Here is a 19,507-nt window from a genome sequence, read left to right on the forward strand (position 1 = left end):
TTCTATTATTTTTAAAAAGCTTTAAATGACTTTTTTGTATTCTTTATACATTTTTATTAAGTATTTGTAGAATTTTTCCCTAAAAAGAACAAAAAAAGCCGATTAACCCTTTTTCAGATGTGTTACAAATACTTTCTTATTCTATTACTTGTCCTCTAACATTTTTATATGTATATTATTATATAGTCTTAAAAGTTTAATATAGTCATATTGTCAACATTTTACTTTATAGCTTCTGGGCTTGAATATGTTATTTCAGGATAAGAAATATATTATTTTGAATTTCCTCTGAAAAATCCTTAGATTTTACATATTGATTTTTAACTCACCTATTTCTTGTATAATTTGTGAAATAAAGCTCTATATTTGTTTTATTCCAAGTAATAGTGGTCCATGCACTTTATTTGTTGAATAAGCCTTATTTTCCCCTTATCAGAAATACCAATTTAACCATGTATTACACTGTTAGATGGATATATACATTTGTTTCTCAAATCCTCATTTTATTTCATTGATCTACTTGATTATTTCTGTGCTAGTGTCATGTTGTTTTAATTGCTGAGGCTTTATAATGGATTTAATTACTTTAATATTTTGTAATGTATCCTGACATTTAAAATATAAATAAAATCGATCTGCATTTAGGAAGGAAGGGAGGGAGGAAGGAAAGAAAGAAGGAAGGAAGGCAGAAAGAAAGAAAGAAAGAAAGAAAGAAAGAAAGAAAGAAAGAAAGAAAGAAAGAAAGAAAGAAAGAAAGGAAGGAAGGAAGGAAGGAAGGAAGGAAGGAAGGAAGGAAGGAAGGAAGGAAGGAAGGAAGGAAAGAAAGAAAAGAGAAGAAAAGAGAAGAGAAGAAAAGAGAAGAGAAGAGAAGAGAAGAAAAGAAAAGAAAAAAGAAAAGAAAAGAAACTCCTACTTGTTGCAACAACATGAATGGAACTGTAGAATATTATGCTAAGTGAAATAAGCCAGCCAGTGAAAGATGCATTCCATATGATATCACCTATAAATGGAACCTATTCAACAAAATAAACAAACAAAATAAACCACAGGCATGGAAACATGCAGTAGACTGAAAGTGACCGGAGGAGATGGGGAAGGAGGACAATGGTGGAAAGAAGGAGAAGGGATGAAACAAAGAACATGTATGAATTACCCATGGACATGGACAACAGAGTGGGAATTGACTGTGGGAGAGGGAGGTGGGGCAAGATGGGTGGAGGAGAGTAAAGAGGGGGGGAAATTGAGACAACTGAAATAGAATAAACATGATTTAAAAATAAAACTTAAAAAAGAAAAAAAATTTTAAGGAAAAAGAATGTCACTATATAATGGTAAAAGTTTCAATTCCTCATTAATATATCCCAATTTTAAATGTGTATACACTTAGTAAAATACTTATATCTAATAATAAGTCAAAGAAATTCATAAAGCAAAAATGAATACAAGGAAGAGAAATCAACAAATATACCATTGAATTGCAAGATGTAAACACTTAACTATGGATTGACCTAGCAACCAAAAATGGCAAAGATGTAAAAGATTTGAGAACCCGATTGACAAGTTGGATTTAATGGCTATAAGTAAAACCTTGAACTGAAGAATTAGAAACCACCTGTTCCTCTTTTCACTAACCGAAAAATTTTCAAAACAATCATTTTCATGACCAGAAAGCAAGTTTCAATACATTTCACAGCATTAGTATAATACTGCCTACATTCTCTATGACAATAAGCATTACCTCATGGGTTCTGACTCTGCTCATTTAATTAGGAGGGCTCTCACTCAGAACCAAAGCTTCATTTTCCAGTTACCAACTAGGGACACAGGTTGCTATCTACAGAAAGAAAATGCCTTTAAAAGCAGAATTTTTACATATGTTAAGAAAATTTGCATTGGACAGTTAACATCACCTGCTCCTTCTATTGCTTCATATTGTGCTTTGACCTTGCACGCCTGTGGTTTCCGCTTCTGAAGCCATTGGACTTGTAAACTTTATCCTAGTAAGAGTCAGGTAGCAAATTGAGTGATGTAAGTGGTGCATTGTGAACACTTAAAATAGAATCCAAGTTTATTACTTTTCCACGAATCCTCACCAGAATAATAGTACTTGTGCATTTCCAAAGAAGACAAGACATCACTTTTATTTGTATAGAGTAGACAGCATTCTTCATTAGAAATTTGATGAACAAGGAAAGGGCTCAGCTCAAAAGGAAAACATAAGTGATTAAGGTTATTTGGTACCCAGAAATACTCCAAAACAACTTTTGTCCATATATTTATTTTCTGACATAAATTTCCCAGTGTGCCAAAACCTCTTAACAATCCCAATCCCCTGTCCCTGACACATGGATCCTTACAAGAATAAGTAACAAAGCAAGGCTGTCATGGGAATCACACATGAAGAAGATGAGACCCAGGGAAATGAAGGTATTTACTCAGGGTCCCCTAGATACTTCAGTTCAGACAGTGGCAAAGAAGGAAGGAAGGAAGGAGGGAAGGAAGGAAGGAAGGAAGGAAGGGAGGGAGGAAGGAAAGGAGGGAGGGAGGAAGAAGGAAGAAAGAAATAACAGAAGAACAGCGAAGTGCTCAGTCGAGCAGAGGGTGATAAAAGGGAGCTAGGTAATTAAGCTACAGTAATCCTAAAAAGTCAGTAAGATATCATCTGATTAAATTACAAATCTTTCCTTTGGTTGTGCCTGTCTGGGTATAAGACATGACTGAGGAAAGAATCTCAAAATAAACCTCAAAACATCAGGGCAGAAAACTTCCAATTAACACAGCAGACTCTTTCATACACACAAACATTACACAGTTTAAGACTAACCCTCCAGTTTTGGAAAATCAATACCTAAGATTCACATTTGATTATTATTTAACATCCATAAATAAGAAAATGAGAGAAAGTAATTCATATGCTTGTTCTGTTAACACTACAGTGACTTAGGAGGTGACAGTCGGTCACATAGGAAGAGGAGCTAGTCTCTTCCACTCTTGGGTAGTATTGGGTTTGATAAATTTTCTTAATTTTAAAAAATTCTTAGGTCCGGAACCTGTGACCAAAATAAATCAGATAATGAGAAATTATAAGTAGGAATTTGAAAGTTTAAATACAATCCATAAATGTATTCTATACTTCTTCAAGGTGTTTTCTTTGACATACAGTTTACAATATTAGTAAGCCCAAGGAAGCCTGCTAGAAAAAAATTGCAGAGTGGAAATATCTTTATCCTCTCAGTACAATGGTTTCAAACCCTGCCAAAGAGTTTACTATTTTTCTTTTCCTATATCCTCCAAGGTAATAAAAATATCCTTCAAAAGGTACTGAATTTCAAAATGAGTGATTTATTTCTAAATCTGTTTTTATTTGAATAATATTGACTTCAACTGCAGATAGATTCTTTCTTTGTAAACTTCAACTGCTTACTACTTGAATATCTGAAAATTGTAAACTATTTCATAAGTAAAAGATCACCTTTGTTCAAACACTTGTACACAGTGACTTTTAAGTCCTAATATTCTATGTGACACGCCTAAAATAGAAATGAAAGCCTGATGAGGAAAGCAGGATTCTGTAAAAAGTATTCCTTTTCTGTGTTGGCCCAGGGTCCTGGGGTAGTGAGTTGACACCCACTAAATCGGAATGCCTCTAACAGTACCTGGAGGTGTTTCTATAGGAAAAAACATTGTTCTTAAGAAGTCAGTGGAATCAGACCATGTTATCAGAGCTATATGAATATACCTAATAATACACTTGACCATGCACAAAATTTACTATATATATTCACAGAGAGTCGTAATGCTAATTTCCATTTTCACCTCACTATAAATTCCATGAAACCCTTAGCCACTGTAACTAAATGAGTCTTCTATGTTCTGTCCTAATCTTTATCATATTCCTGTCAGTTGCCCTGGTTTCTAATTCTCTTTCTATCTGGGCTATAATGTTCTCAGTCTCTTCATTTACAACTGATCAAGTTAAGTACAAACTCTGTCAAGTACATTTCTGAGCATACTTGGTTTTCTTCAATACTAAATTTCTAGGTAAATTTCTTATTACACCTAAGAGCAATTTTCCTCTTAAGATGGAGCTTAGTTCTCTGTCTCTGCCATGGTTTACGTCTTCAATAATATAATAAGATGTGGGCAGAAGAGAGAGAGGAGTATATACTTTCTATCAGCATAAACAATTGGATCTAAACTGTAAGAGGTTCTCCAGTTTGCACGAATATCCTTCGACTCTATGATATCCTCACAATTCACTACCATGGTAGTTTCAGTATGGCTTCAATTTCTTTGGTGCTCCTCTCATTGAGAGGTGGATTCAAATATCCCTTCCTTGAATCTGGATTGGCCTTAGTGACTTTCTGAGCAAGTATAATGTATCAAGAGATTAAGACTTTGTGGGAGTTCTAAGTTACAAGAAGGTTTATGGCACTGTCTGGATAAAACAAGCCATAGTGCAAGTCCATCTATACTGAAACCACCACACTGTGAGGAAGCCCAGGCTAGTCATACTGAGGCTGTGTTTCTTCCCTAGTGTGTCTTTTTTCCCTTCACTATTACACTTCTTTCCCTCTTTACCAAGCAATTCTCTGCAATAACAACTGAGTGTCCTACAATTTAACTGAATTCAGACACTGTCAGGGGACAGCATCAGTTCCCAGAGGTTAAAAGTTCAGTCTTACATGACTGTTCCCCTCACATTCACACACACCCCTATACACCAGGAACAACTCCAGGTTGTTGCCAGTGCTTCTGACCAACTGGCTGTAGATTAGAGTTTCCAGCGACCCGTCCTTGAATTCATTTAATTTGCTAGAGTGACTCACAGAACTCAGGGAAAGATAGTTACCAGTTCATTACAGGATATGATAAAGGATACAGAAGAACATTCAAATGGAAGAGATGCATAGGGCAAGGTATGTCATAAGCAAATCAGAGCTCCCATGCCCTCTCTAGGTGCCACTCTTCCAGCACCTCCATGTGGTCACCAACCAAGAAGTACTGTGAACCTTGTACATTTGGAATTTTATGCAGGCTTCATCACAGAGAGATGATCCATCATTAGTTCCATCTTCGCAAGAGAATGGGAGATGGGGATGAAAATTTCAAGCTTCTAATATGGCTTGGTCTTTCCAGTGACCAGTCCTCATCCAGGAGATATCCAGGAGCCCACCTAGAGTCACTTCATTAGAACAAAGAAACTCTCCTATAACCCAGAAAATTACAGTGGTATCAGAAGCTCTGTGGCAGACACTGGGGACAGAGACCAACCCATAACTTCTATTATCTTGTCTTTGCAAGCAGACATAGTGTGGAGAAGAGGAACATAGAACAGTTAGAATTCGAACCCCAGACACTTGGTCTCAGTCAAGTCTTCCTAGCTATCTCTAGCCATTCTCCCCAGCTGAGAGCCCATTTGTCACAAGCATAGATTATCTACCTCTCCTGGGCTTTGCACAAGTTCCTGAGCCACAAAATTATAAGCCTACTAAAATAGTTGTTGGTTTATAGCATTAAATTTTTGAGTAATTTTTTGTAGTAAGAGACAAGTGGAAGAGCTAGTAAACACCCTCCTCAGATTTGTTGAGTCATTTCACAAAGTTTATCAATAAATTTACATTAAAATGCATGGTATTTCCCAATGCTTTCTATAGAAACAAACCCTGATTAAGAAGACATGTATTATAAAGTAATAGTAATCTATACCCCAAGCATAGTGATATTTTATTGTTGTAGTAAAAAACAAACTGTATGTCTTCTCTTTTCACATGTATCTGAGATGTTATTACTGGGCACTTCAAAGTTTGGTTATCATTGGGGGGGGTTCTAGAACCACAAACTTTATTGAAAATTGTTTTTCACACCAATTCAAAATATCTATGCACCCCAATGTTCATAACAGCGCAATTTACAATAGCTAAGTGTTAGAAGCAACCTAAATACCCATCAGTAGATGAGTGGATCAAAAAACTATGGTACATTTACACAATGGAATCCTACGCAGCATAAAGAAAAAAAAGAACTACTAAACTTAACGACAGCATGGATGGCACTAAAGAGCATTATGTAAAGCGAAATAAGCCAGGTGGTAAAAGGCAAATACCATATGATCTCACCTATAAGTGGAACCTAACCAAAAAAACAAATAAGCAAGGAAAATATGACCAACAACAGGAAAAGAAATCAACAGAGTAAAGAGAGAAGGAGGGAGGGAGGTGGGGAAAGGGAAGGGAAGGGTCAAGTCAAGGAACATGTATCAAAGACTCATAGACAAAGCCAAAGTGGGGAAGGATTGAGGGAGAAAGGTGGGGGATGAGGACAGGGAAAAGTGGTGGTAGGAAGCTAGAGACAATGTATATGAACAAAAAAAATAATTAATTTTAAAAAAGAAAAGAAAATTGTTTTTCAGCTGCGGAAATTTTGGGGGGGGTAGTTTTTGTGTTCTCCAGTTTAATTGGTCAGGTACATTGAAATGTGAAAACCTAGATACATAACACTGTCATTTTTAAAAAGCTAACAAGTCTTTGTAAACATTAAGAGGAACACTCAAAATCTATATGGTGATTTATTTTTTATTTTTATTTTTTTCTTTATTTTTTCAAACATTTGTCTCTGCCTAACCCCCCACCACTTTCCCTTCACCCTCCCTCCTTCCCTCCCTCAGCTCTTCCCCTTTGGTTCTGTCTATGAGTCTTTGCTATATGTTCCTTGACTTTCCCCTTCCCTTTTGTTTCCCCGCCCCCCTTCCCTCCACCCTCTTTTCTCTGTTGATTTCTTTTCCTTTCAGTGTTGCTGGTCTCATTTTCCTTGCATCTTTCTATTGTTGGTTAGGTTCCACTTATAGGTGAGATCATATGGTATTTGTCTTTTGACCCCTGGCTTATTTTGCTTAGCATAACGCTCTCCAGATCCGTCCAAGCTGTTGCGAAGTTTAGTAGTTCTTTTTTTCTTTCTGTTGCGTAGTAGTCCATTGTATAAATGTACCATCATTTTTTGATACAATCATCTACTGATGGGCATTTAGGTTGCTTCTAACACGTGCCTCTTGTACACTGTGCTGCTATGAACATTGGGGTGCATAGGTCCTTTTGAATTGCTGCTTGGGGATTCTTGGGGTATAGTCCCAGCAGGGGAATCACTGGATTCAAAGGCAGTTCCATTTTCAACTTTTTGAGGAAATTCCACACTGCTTTCCACTGTGGCTGCACCAGTCTGCATTCCCACCAACAGTGGACTAGGGTTCCCTTTTCTCCACAGCCTTGCCAGCACCTGTTGTTTGCGGATGTGTTATGATGGCTATTCTGACTGGTGTGAGGTGGTACCTCATGGTGGTTTTGATCTGCATTTCTCTGATGGCTAGTGATGCTGAGCATCCTTACAAATGCCTCTGGGCCCTCTGTATCTCCTCCTTGGAAAAGCGTCTGACCAGGTCCTTTGCCCATTTTTGGATTGGATCATTAGTCTTCTTGGAGTGGAGTCGAGTGAGTTCTTTATATATCTTGGAGATCAAACCTCTATCTGATGTATCGTTAGCAAATATATTTTCCCATACGGTTGGCTCCCTTTTCATTTTGATGAAGTTTTCTTTATCCGTGCAGAAGCTTCTTATTTTGATGAGGTCCCACTTGTTTATTCTTCCTTTATGTCCCTTGCTTTAGGAGACATATCAGTGAAAAAATTGCTGCGTGGGATATCTGAGAGTTCCCTGCCAACGTTCTCCTCTAGGACTTTTATGGTGTTGCGACTTATATTTAAGTCTTATATCCATCTTGAGTTTATTTCTGTGTATGGTGTCAGCTGATGATCCAGTTTCAATTTTTTGCATGTAGCCGTCCAGCTCTCCCAACACCATTTTTTGAAGAGGTTATTATATCTCCATTTTATGCTTCTGCCCCCTTTGTCAAATATTAGATGCTCATATACACGTGCGCTTATTTCTGGGCTTTCTATTCTGTTCCACTGGTCTATGGGTCTGTTCTTGTGCCAGTACCAGATTGTTTTGAGTATAGTGGCTTTGTGGTACAGTTTGATGTCCAGTATTGTGATCCCTCCTACTTTGTGTTTCTTTCTCAAAATTGCTGCAGCTCTTCGGGGTGATTTATGGTTCCATATATATTTTTGAAATGTCTGTTCTATTTCTGTGAAATATGTCATTGGTATCTTAATATGGATTGTGTTGAATCTATAAATTGCTTTGGGTAGTATGGACATTTTGATGATATTAATTCTTCCAATCCATGAGCACGGTATATGCTTCCATTTATTTGTGTCTTCCTTATATTCTTTCTTCAATGTTGTATAGTTTTCTGCGTACAGGTCTTTTACGTCTTTGGTTAAATTTATGCCTAGGTACTTTATTTTTCTTCTTGCTATATTGAATGGTATTTTTTTCCAATTTCTTCTTCTTCTATTGCATTGCAGGTGTACAAGAATGCCTTTGTTTTCTGAATGTTGACTTTGTATCCTGCTGTTTGGCCAAATTCACTTATTAGGTAGAGGAGTTTTTTGGTAGAGTCCACAGGGTTCTCTATGTACACTATCATGTCATCTGCAAGCATGATAGCTTTAATTCCTCCTCTCCTATTTGGATGCCTTTTATCTCTTTCTCTTCTCTGACTGCTGTGGCTAGGACTTCCAATACGATGTTGAAAAGAAGCGGTGAGAGCGAACATCCTTGTCGTGTTCCCGATCTTAGTGGGAAAGATTTCAGTTTTTGCCCGTTGAGTATGATGTTGGTTGTAGGTTTTTCATATATAGCCTTTATTACGTTGAGGAATGCCCCATTTATTCCCATTTTGCTGAGTGTTTTGATCATAAATGGGTGCTATACCTTATCGAATGCTTTTTATGTGTCTATCAAGATGATCATGTGGTTTTTGTCTTTTCTTTTATTTATGTGATGTATCACGTTTACTGATTTGCATATATTGAACCATCCCTGCATCCCTGGGATGAATCTCACTTGATCGTGATGGATAATCTTTTGAATGTATTGCTGGATGCGGTTTGCCACTATTTTGTTGAGGATTTTAGCATCTATGTTCATCAGCGAAATTGGCCTGTAGTTTTCTTTCTTTGTAGGGTCTTTATCTGGTATTGCGGTCAGGGTGATGTGGGTCTCATAAAAAGAGTCTGGGACTCTTCCCTCCTCTTTGATTTTTTGGAATAGTCTGAGAAGGACAGGGGTTAGCTCTTCCTTAAATGTTTTGTAAAATTCTCCTGTGAAACCATCCGGCCCTGGGCTTTTGTGTGTCAGGAGTTTCTTGATTACTTCTTCAATTTCCCCAGCTGTTATCGGTCTGTTCAAGCTTCTGTTTCTTCCTCCTTCAGTGTTGGAAGATTATACTTTTCTAGAAATTTGTCCATTTCATCCCAGTTTTCAAATTTCTTGACATATAATTGTTCATAATAGTTTCTGACAATCCTTTGTATATCTGTGTTATCAGTTGTTATTTCCCTTCTTTCATTTCTGCTATTGTTAATTTGGGTCCTCTCCCTTTTTTTCTTGCTGAGTCTTCTTAAAGGCTTGTCAATTTTATTCATCTTTTCAAAGAACTAGCTTCTGGATTCGTTGATCCTTTGAATTGTTCTTTTCATCTCTATGTCATTCAGTTTTGCTCTAATATTGACTATTATCTTCTTTGTACTTCCTCTGGGATTGATTTGTTGTTGTTTCTCCAGTTCCCGAAGTTGTAGTGTTAGGTCTTTTATTTGAAAAGTTTCTATCTTTTTTAGGTAACCTATTATTGCTATGAACTTCCCTTTCAGGACTGCCTTTGCTGTGTCCCATAGGTTTTGGACTGTTGTCTGTTCATTTTCATTTGTTTCCAAACATTTTTTGATTTCTTCTCTTATCTCATTATTGACCCTTTCATTGTTTAATAATCTACTCTCAGTCTCCATGAGATTGTAAGTTTTTGATGTTTCTCTTTGAGGTTGATTTCCAGTTTCAAGCCCTTGTGGTCTGACAAAAAGTTTGGTATTATTTCAGTTTTCCTGAAGTTGATGAGATTTGCTATGTGTCATATGATGTGGTCTATCTTTGAAAAACTGCCATGAGCATTTGAAAAGAATGTGTATTTTTCTTCTTTGGAATGTAAGGTTCTCTATATGTCAGTTAAGTCTCTTTGATTCAGTGTGTCATTCAGCTCCACATTATCCTTGTTTTTTTTGGAAGATCTGTCCATTTTTGACAGTGAGGTGTTGAAATCCCTTACTATCAGTGTGTTTCTGTCTATATCTTATTTGAAGTCATCCAAGATTCTCCTTATATACTTGGGGCCTCCTATATTGGGAGCATATAAGTTTACAATGTTTATGTCTTCTTGATAGATTCTTCCTTTAAGTATTATAAAGTGCCCCGCTGGGTCTCTTTTTATGGCTTTTGTTTTGAAATCTACTTTGTCTGACACAAGTATGGCAACCGTGACCTTTTTCCCTTGCCCATTTGCTTGGAATATTTTTTTTCCATCCCTTTACTTTCAATCTGTGTAGGTCGCTTGCTCTAAGGTCGGTCTCTTGGAGGCAGCATATGTGTGGGTCATGTTTTCTTATCCATTCAGCTACCTTGTGTCTTTTGGTTGGTGCATTTAGTCCATTCACATTGAGAGATATTACTGATAGAAACTTACTCATCTTTTCTCTTTATACCTGTGTTCCTCTCCCTCTCATTCTTTTCCTTCATCTTCTTAAACTAGTCTCTTGAGCATATCGTGGAGTGCTGGTTTGGTAGAGATGTATTCTTTTAGCTTTCTCTTGTCTGGGAAACTCCATATTTCCCCTTCTATTTTAATGGAGAGCCTAGCTTTGTAGAGCAGCCTTGGCTGTAGGCCCTTATTTTTCATGACTTGGAATATGTGTTGCCATTCCCTTATGGCTTGTGGTGTTTCTGTTGAGAAGTCAGCTCCTAGGCAGCCCCTTGTTATTACTCTCTCCTTCTCCCTGCTGCCTTGAGGATTCTCTCTTTGTCTTTGTTTGTTGCCATTTTAATGATGATGTGTCTTGGAGTGGACCTCTTTGAGTCCCTCTTGAGTGGGGTCCTCTGTGCCTCCTGGATCCATGAGAGCCTTTCTCTCCTCAAATTAGGGAAATTTTCCATCATTACTTTTTCGAGGAGGTTCTCTATCCCTTGGTCCTCTTCTTCTCGTTCTGGTATCCCTATTATACGGATATTATTGCATTTCAGGTTGTCCTGCATTTCCCTACATGCTTCTTCATTCTTTTTGAGTCTTTTTTCCATTTCTTGTTCTTTCTGGGAGCTTCTTTCTACCTTATCCTCCATCTCACTGATTCGGTCCTCAACTTCATCCAGCCTGCTTTGGATTCCTTCTACTGTGTTCTTCAACTCAGAAATGGTATTCTTCATATCCTCTTGTGTCTTTTTGGTAGTTTCTATGTCCTTTTCCAGGTTGATATAGTTTGTTGTAAGATCCTGATAGTTTCTCTATATGGTGCTTTTGTAAAACTAACTTTAATCTCTTTTAATGAATTGAAGGAGGATATGAGTGGGTCAACAACTATTTTCAATTTTTAAACCATTAAATCCACCAAAAGACCTGTGTGCAACGAGTGTTAGGATAGACCTGCAGAAAAAGTCAACTTATAAAATAACTTTTTACTTGGAGCTTCCTGAAAACCTATAAAAGCTCTCTTATTCCCCTTGCTAGGTGGCTCAGTTTGTTGGAGCATCAGCCCATACACGAGAAGTTTGCAGGTTTGATCCCAGTTCAGGGCACATGCCTAGGTTGTGGGTCCAATCCTTGGTCAGGGTGTTTACACGAGGGAACCAATCAATATTTTTTTCTCTCTCTCTCTCCTTTCCTCTCTCTCTAAAATCAATAAACATCCCTTCAGGTTTGGATATTTTTAAGTTTTTTTTAACTCTCTTATTTACTTAAATTTCAAATATTGATATAAAATCTCTGGGTTAAAATCAACTTTAAAAATCATTTAATGCAGATGTTTGCAAATGCCACTTAAATTAATCTAATTAATAAATCATTGATTCATAAACATGTCATCGCATTGTCTTTACGCTCAAGAAATCACAGCCTAGAAAGAAAATAAAGCAGTTACATAAATAACTATTGCAAGGAAACTGGCATTTGCAAGAGATGGAGCACAATATCCTTGTGAATTCCCAGATTCACAAGAAATAAAAAAGCTTGACAGTAAAGTATCTTTATAAGTTACATTTCTTGGAAGCTACTTTACATGCTACATGTTTGAGAGCGAAACTAAAAACACCATGTTAAGGTCTGTGTGCTGGGGAAAGAGTTAGACAAAATCACACAGTGGTTATTCCCAGAAGATAAACAATTGGTTCTTACTCACCACACTTACAACAGCGTGAATAAAACCCCTACTTTAACAAAATTTAGCAATAAAAACTATTCTTTATAACATCTGAAGCCTAGCACACATAATCAAAACTCAACTCATACATCCATGAATGTCAAGAATCTGTTATCCATAAGTACTAAAGGAGAGCCTGAACACTCTGTATTAGCTCAGAAAAGGGAAGCTTCCCAGGAGGTTTCTTGGAGGAGAATGCATTTGAAACATCATTTTAAAAAAAGAACAGACAAGATTCAGGATATGTTTGAAGAAATGGACCGGTACCAGAAGGACTGGAGGGAACGAAGATTGTAAATAAGGTTAGAGATATATGTAGAGACAAGACAGTTTAGGGGCTCTGAAAGTTAAATCAGAGATGGTGACTTTATCCTCAAAGCAATGGGAAGTTGGCCAGGGGAAGATTTTAAACAAAGAAGAGATTCAAGAAAGATCCATCAAAATATAGTATAAATTGGAGGTGCGATACTTTTTTAAAATATAGATCTTATTATTACTTTGGTATGGTGAGGCCAACAGATTAAGATGCAATTGGCATCAAAAATTATTTGTTTTACAAAAAGATCCAAGAGAATGGGTAACATCACACTAAGGGGGGCACAGGAAAAAGCACCATGGAGGAAACTAATGAGCAGGGTAAGTGGGGTTAGGATTCATTAGTTTAGATAATTTTGTGGGTTCTGAAGTGTATGAGCTGTCTCTAGTTGTCTGTTCCTGACTCTGGGGTGATGGGAGCTGGCAGATACTGACCAGGAAAGTGAGAGCCCAAGGAAGAAGGTTCTACATTGGTCAGTTTGCATGTGGAAGGCATACTATCTCCAGGAGAGTTTTTCTTGTTATCTCCAGTAATTGGCTAATTTTGGAAGGGAAAATCCCAGATATCAAAGCATCAAAATACAGAAAATAAAAACATGGTTAAGAAAATTAATATGATATGGCAGCTCTAACCCAAGCATGGTAATAGGAGTAGAGAGAGGTTGCAAAAGCAACTCTGCTTAGAAAATATTTAGGTTTGATATGAACACCAAGCAGTTAAAAAATGTGTTTAAAATAGAATCTTAATGGCTATGGAAATTTTATTAACAATGGTTGAAAATATCCTGCTTGTTTAGAGAGAAGTGCAATTCAAATTCATGTGTAATTTATGCAGTCATATGCTAGAGATATAATATTGGTACTGATAGTAAAATCCAACATGTATTTAGTACTTACTATATCCAAGACAATTTTTACAAGATAAAAACTGTCTAGCTCAAGCTCAATATTCTTGCTACTCAGAATGTAGTATTCAGATCAGCAATACCATATCACTTGGGAAATTTAGAGTTCAGGCTAGACCCAAGACCTAAGGAAGTTGACCTCTTCATTTTAACAAGATTTTTCAGGTGCATATGCATGGGCAAGTTTGAGAAGCAGTGCTTTATACACCACCCTACATCTGCTTTATATTGAATTTGAGATTCCAGGAAGGACAGGAAGAAATATGAAGCTACTGAAAGTGCACTACTTAAAGCGCAAGAGAAAGACTGAGACAGAAGGTAGAGGTTTGTGCTTTAAACTCTCATAGTGAGTAAAAATGATAAGGTGAACAGTTAGAAACAAAAATAAGAGGGCCCAAGACAGCAGTGCCACTTATTCAAAATCCCCACCTATAACCACACCAAAAACTACACCCAGACCTGATCATCACATTTTAACTGCAATACTCTAATCTCTGATCAGACTCAAAGACTGACACTTTCCCCTTCTCATGTCCTCACAATCTTCCCTAACCTGAGCACATGATGGATGCACAACTACCTCAAATCCTACACCACCAAATCCAGCACATAAATCACTCAGATTACTGTCACTACAAGTTCTGGGCCTTCAGTATGGATCAGTAATGCTTTTAGTGGTTATTGGTTTCTAATTTAAAACTGTTAAATTTACTAACCCAACCCCTATTGTCCCAATTCTTATTGTATTAGATGACTCAGTCATGTTCATAATCTGTCCAGAACAGCTTGGAGAAAAGAGATGTAGGAATTGAGGTCACTGAAGAATATTTGGAATAAGTAAGTATATTATAGGCTAAAAAGCAGCTATATAGTGTGACTATATGCATTGCTGCTTACCAGATAATTTTCATAAGGACAAGAGCCTATTAATTCTGAAAGGGGAACTGAGGAAGGTGTCACAATAAGAGCCACTGAAGCTGGGCATCGAAGAGTGAGATATTTCTCCACTGGCAGAAAAGACTCAGCTACTAGAATGAATATTAGTGTGAAAGTGAGGCCCTGGTTTTCCTCCCCATTATAAGCCCACAGTCAAAGCAAATTTACAAGCACTTCAATATGAGAGGAAAAGTCAAGCTATATATCTTTTTTTTGTGCTGTGACCTTAAAGATCAGCTTTTAACTTAGAGTAGGTTTTTATGGCTGAGTTATAAACATCCAAGAACTAAACCTGACAGACCCTTAAGTATTGTCATAATAGTAAATGAAGCTTCAGTGATTTCAACTTCTGTGGATACTGTTCCTTAAACATGACAAGGGTAGATTTTATCAGTCTGAGCAATACAAGAGGAAATATAGGGGTTGCAATTTCATGATGAATTGAGTCTATAGCCACTCAATAATCTATGCCACTGGATAATCTATGAAGGAGACTTTCAGAGAGAGGTTCACCAAAATAGCCTAGCGATGCTGCCAGGTAATGGCTCAACTTTCTTTGTACATTCATTGCACAAGCAAAAGCTGGGTAGTTTTTTAAATATCAACTAACATCTTTGTAGTAATACACAAATTTTCAAAGAACTGTGTGTAGTCATGTGCATTATGTGACTGAATCCTCACGAAAGCCTCATGTGGTAGAAAAGACAGGTATTGCTGTTATTGGTATTGGGTCATAATTTGCCCAGTGTTTTATATAAATGGTAGAAATATGGACATATCAGAGTGTTAAAAATATGGTTGTCAGAATTAGAATGTAATGTGTGGATTGACTGTATTCTTGGTTTTAGATGTGAGATGTCATTGGGAAAGCAACAGCCACTCAGAAGAGCTGCTGGGTATACATGAATCATACCATCATACATGAACACTTATTTCATTTTTTTCTTCAAGTTCCTTTTTAAAATTTCTCTTTTTTAAATTTTTCAAAACACTTATCTATATTTACCTGCCACTACTTTCCCCTGCCTTACCTACCCCTACTTCTCCCCCTCAAACCTTCTGCACCTTGGCTTTGTCCATGTGTACTTCACACCTGTTCCTTGATTTGATCCTTCCTCTTTCCACCCTAGCTACCCACCTCACTCCCTCCATCCCTCCCATCTTACAAGTTTCTTCTTTCTTTCAATGTTGCTAGTCATATTTTCCTTGCCTGCTTCCTTTGCTGATTAGATTCCACTTACAGGTGAGATCACATGGTATTTGTCTTTCACCGCCTGGCTTATTTCACTTAGCATAATGCTCTCCAGTTCCATCCATGCTGTCCCAAATGGTAGTAGCTCTTTCTTTCTTTCTCCTATGTAGTATTCCATTGTGTAAATATACCATAGTTTTTTGATCCACTCATTCACTGAAGGGTATTTACGTTGCTTCCAACACTTGGCTACTGTAAATTGTGCTGCTGTGAACACTGGAGTGCATAGGTTCTTTTGACTTTCTGTTTTGAGATTCTTAGGGTATAATCTCAGCAGTGGAATCACTGGGTCAAAAGGTAGTTCCATTTTTAGCTTTTTGAGGAAATTCCAAACTGTTTTCCACAGTGGCTGCACAAGTCTGCATTCCCATTAATAGTGTACTAGGGTTCCCTTTTCTCCACAACCTTGCCAGCACCTGTTTGTTGATTTATTTATGATGGCCATTCTGACCGAGGTGGAGTAGTATCTCATTGTGGTTTTAATTTGCATTTCTCTGATGGCTAGTGATGCTGAGCATCCTCTCATATGTCTCTGGGTCCTGTGTATATCCTCCTTGGAGAAGTGTCTGTTCCTGTCTTTTGCCCATTTTTTTCATTGGATTGTTTGTCTTCTTGGAGTGGAGTTGGTGGGTCCTTTATATATTTTGGAGATTAAACCCCTGTCTGAGGTATCATTGGCAAATATATTTTTCCATATGGCTGACTCCATTTTCCTTTTGCTGATATGTCCTGAGGCCATGCAGAAGCTTCTTATTTTTATGAAGTCTCATTTGCTGATTTTTCCCTTTATGTCCCTTGCTGTAGGGGACATACAGGTGAAAATATTGCTGCATGGAATATCTGATATTTTCCTGCCTATATTCTCCTCTAGGACTTTTATAGTGTTGTGACATATGTTTAAGTCTTTTATACATGTTGAATTTATTTTTGTATATGGTGTCAATTGGTGGTCAAATTTCAATTTTTTACATGTAGCTGTCTAGCTCTCTGAACACCATTTATTAAAAAGGCTATTTTTCCTCCATGTTATTCTTCTCCACCCTTTGTCAAATATTAATTGACCATAGAGACATGCATTTATTTCTGGGCTCTCTATTCTAAACCACTGATCTATGGGTCTCTTCTTATGCCAGTACCAGACTGCCTTGATTACAGTGGCCTTGTAATGTAGTTTGATGCCAGGTATTGTGATCCCTCCTGCTTTGGACTTCTTTCTCAAAATTGCAGTGGCTATTCAGAGTAATTTATAGTTCCATATAAATTTTTGAAATGTTTGTTCTATGTCTGTGAAATATGTCATTGGTATTTTAATAGAGATTGCATTGAATCGACAAGTTTCTTTGGGTACTGTGGACATTACATAATGTTAAACCTTCAAATCCATGAATGCAGTTTGTCTCCATTTATTTATGTCTTCCTTCATTTCTTTCCTCAGTGTTGTATAGTTTTCTGTGTACATGTGTTTTACCTCCTTGGTTAAGTTTATTCCTAGGTACTTTATTTTTCTTGTGGCTATAGCAGAGGGGATTTATTTTCTGATTTCTGATTCTGATATTTCATTGTTGGTGTACAAAAATGTCTTCAATTTCTGAATATTGATTTTGTATCCTGCTGTATTGTCAATTTCACTTATTAGGTCGAGTAGTTTTTTTTGTTGTTGGATTCTAAGAGGTTTTCCATGTACATTATCATTTCATCTGCAAACAATGATAGGTTTATGTCCTCTTTTACAATTTGGATGCCTTTTATTTCTTTTTCTTGTCTAATTGGTGTGGCTAAGACTTCCAATACTAAGTTGAATAGAAGTGGTAAAAGTGGACATTCTTGTCTTGTTCCCAATCTTAGTGGGATGGATTTTAGTTTTTGTCCATTGAGTATGATGTTAGCTCTAGGGTTTTCATATATGGCCTTTATTACGTTGAGGTATGCCCCCTTTATTCCCACTTTGCTGAGCGTTTTTATCAGAAATGGGTGCTGTCGCTTATCAAATGATTTTTCCGCATCTATTGAGATGACCATGTGGTTTTTGCCTTTCCTTTTGTTTATGTGATATATTAACGTTTATTGATTTACAAATATTGAACTATCTTGCATCCCTGGGATGAATACCACTTGATCATGGCAGATGATCTTTTTAATGTATTGCTGGATGCAGTTTGCCAATATTTTGTGGAGAATTTCTACACCTATGTCCATTAGTGACACTGGCCTGTAGTTTTCTTTCCTTGTTGTGTCTTTATCTGGCTTTGGGATTAAGATGATGCTGTCCTCATAAAAAGAGTTTGGGAGTCTTCTTTCTTCTTGGATTTTATGGAATAGTTTGAGAAGGAGAGGGGTTATCTCTTCCTAAAATGTTTTGTAAAATTTTCCTGTGAAACCATCCAGCCATGGCTTTTGTGTGCAGGGAGTTTTTGTATTACTGCTTCAATTTCACCCGCTGATATCAGCCTGTGCAGGCTTTCTGCTTCTTCTTCATTCAATGTTGGAAGGTTGTATTTTCCCAGAAAATTGTCCATTTCATTAAGGTTTTCAAATTTCTTGACATAAAATGTTCACAGTAATTTCTTACAATCCTTTCTATTTCTGTAGTATCAGTTGTTATTTCTCCTCTTTTATTTCTGATTTTATTTATTTGAGTCCGCTCCCTTTTTTTCTTGATGAGTCTGCTTAAAGACTTGTGAATTTTGTTTATCTTTTTGAAGAACCAGCTCCTGGATTTGTTGATTCATTGAATTGTTCTTTTAGTCTCTCTACTCTGATTCAGTTCTACTCTGATTGTGATTATTTCCTTCCTTCTACTTGCTCTGGACTTTGTTTGTTGTTGTTCCTCCAGTTCCTGAAGCTGTATTGTTAAGTCATTTATTTGAAATGTTTCTATCTTTTTTAGGTAGGGTTGTATTGCTATGAACTTCCCTCTCAGGACTTCCTTCTCTGTGTCCCATAAGTTTTGGACTGTTGTGTGTTATATTCATTTGTTTCCAGAAACTTTCTGATTTGTTCTTTGATCTCATTATTGACCCATTCATTGTTTAATAGTGTGCTAGTCAGTCTCCATGAGTTTGAATGTTTTTGAGATTTTTCTTTGAGGTTGGTTTGTACTTTCAAGCCGTTGTGGTCCAAGAAAATGCTTGCTATGATTTTGATTTTCCTGAATTTTTTGAGGCTTGTTTTTGTCCTACATTGTGGTCTCTCTTTCAAACTGTTCCATGTGCATTTGAAAAGAATGTGTACTTAGATTCTTTGGGATGAAAGGTTCAATATATGCCAGTTAAGTACATTTGATCTAGTGTGTCATCCAGTTTCACAATATCCTTGTTGATGTTTTGTTTGGAAGATCTATCCATTGTAGACAGTGGGGTGTTAAAATCCCCTACTATCAGTGTGTTACTGTATATATCTTTCTTGAAGTCCTCCAACATTTTCCTTATATATTGGGATGCTCCTATGTTGGGTGCATATACATTTACAATGTTTATGTCATCTTGATGTCTTCTTTATGTCTTCTTTGAGTATTATAAAGTGTCCTTCTGGGTCTCTTTTTATGGTATTTGTTTTGAAATCTCTTTTGCCTGATATAATTATTGCCACCCCTGCTTTTTTCCCTGTTCATTTGCTTGGATTATTTTTTCCATCCTTTCACTTTCAATCTGTGTGGGTCCTATATTCTGAAGTGGGTCTCTTGCAGACAGAATATGTGTGGGTCTTGTTTTTTTATCCATTTATCTATCCTATGTCTTTGGAT

The 19,507-nt window shown here is 36.9% G+C and overlaps 1 protein-coding gene across 1 annotated transcript in view; it reads left to right on the forward strand.

Annotated features, from left to right (window-relative positions):
• Nucleotides 1–19,507, forward strand: part of CNGB3 (cyclic nucleotide gated channel subunit beta 3) — a 150,589-nt gene that overhangs the window by 17,148 nt on the left and 113,934 nt on the right. The window contains 4 exon segments of the mRNA XM_054595285.1: nucleotides 5,774–5,813; nucleotides 5,815–5,864; nucleotides 6,411–6,465; nucleotides 15,362–15,463. Of these exon segments, the coding sequence (XP_054451260.1) occupies nucleotides 5,774–5,813; nucleotides 5,815–5,864; nucleotides 6,411–6,465; nucleotides 15,362–15,463 (247 nt within the window).

The sequence above is a fragment of the Pteronotus mesoamericanus genome, unplaced genomic scaffold, assembly GCF_021234165.1.
Source record: "Pteronotus mesoamericanus isolate MK-2021 breed Mesoamerican mustached bat unplaced genomic scaffold, CSHL_Meso_final scaffold_54, whole genome shotgun sequence".
Classification (NCBI taxonomy): Eukaryota; Metazoa; Chordata; class Mammalia; order Chiroptera; family Mormoopidae; genus Pteronotus; species Pteronotus mesoamericanus.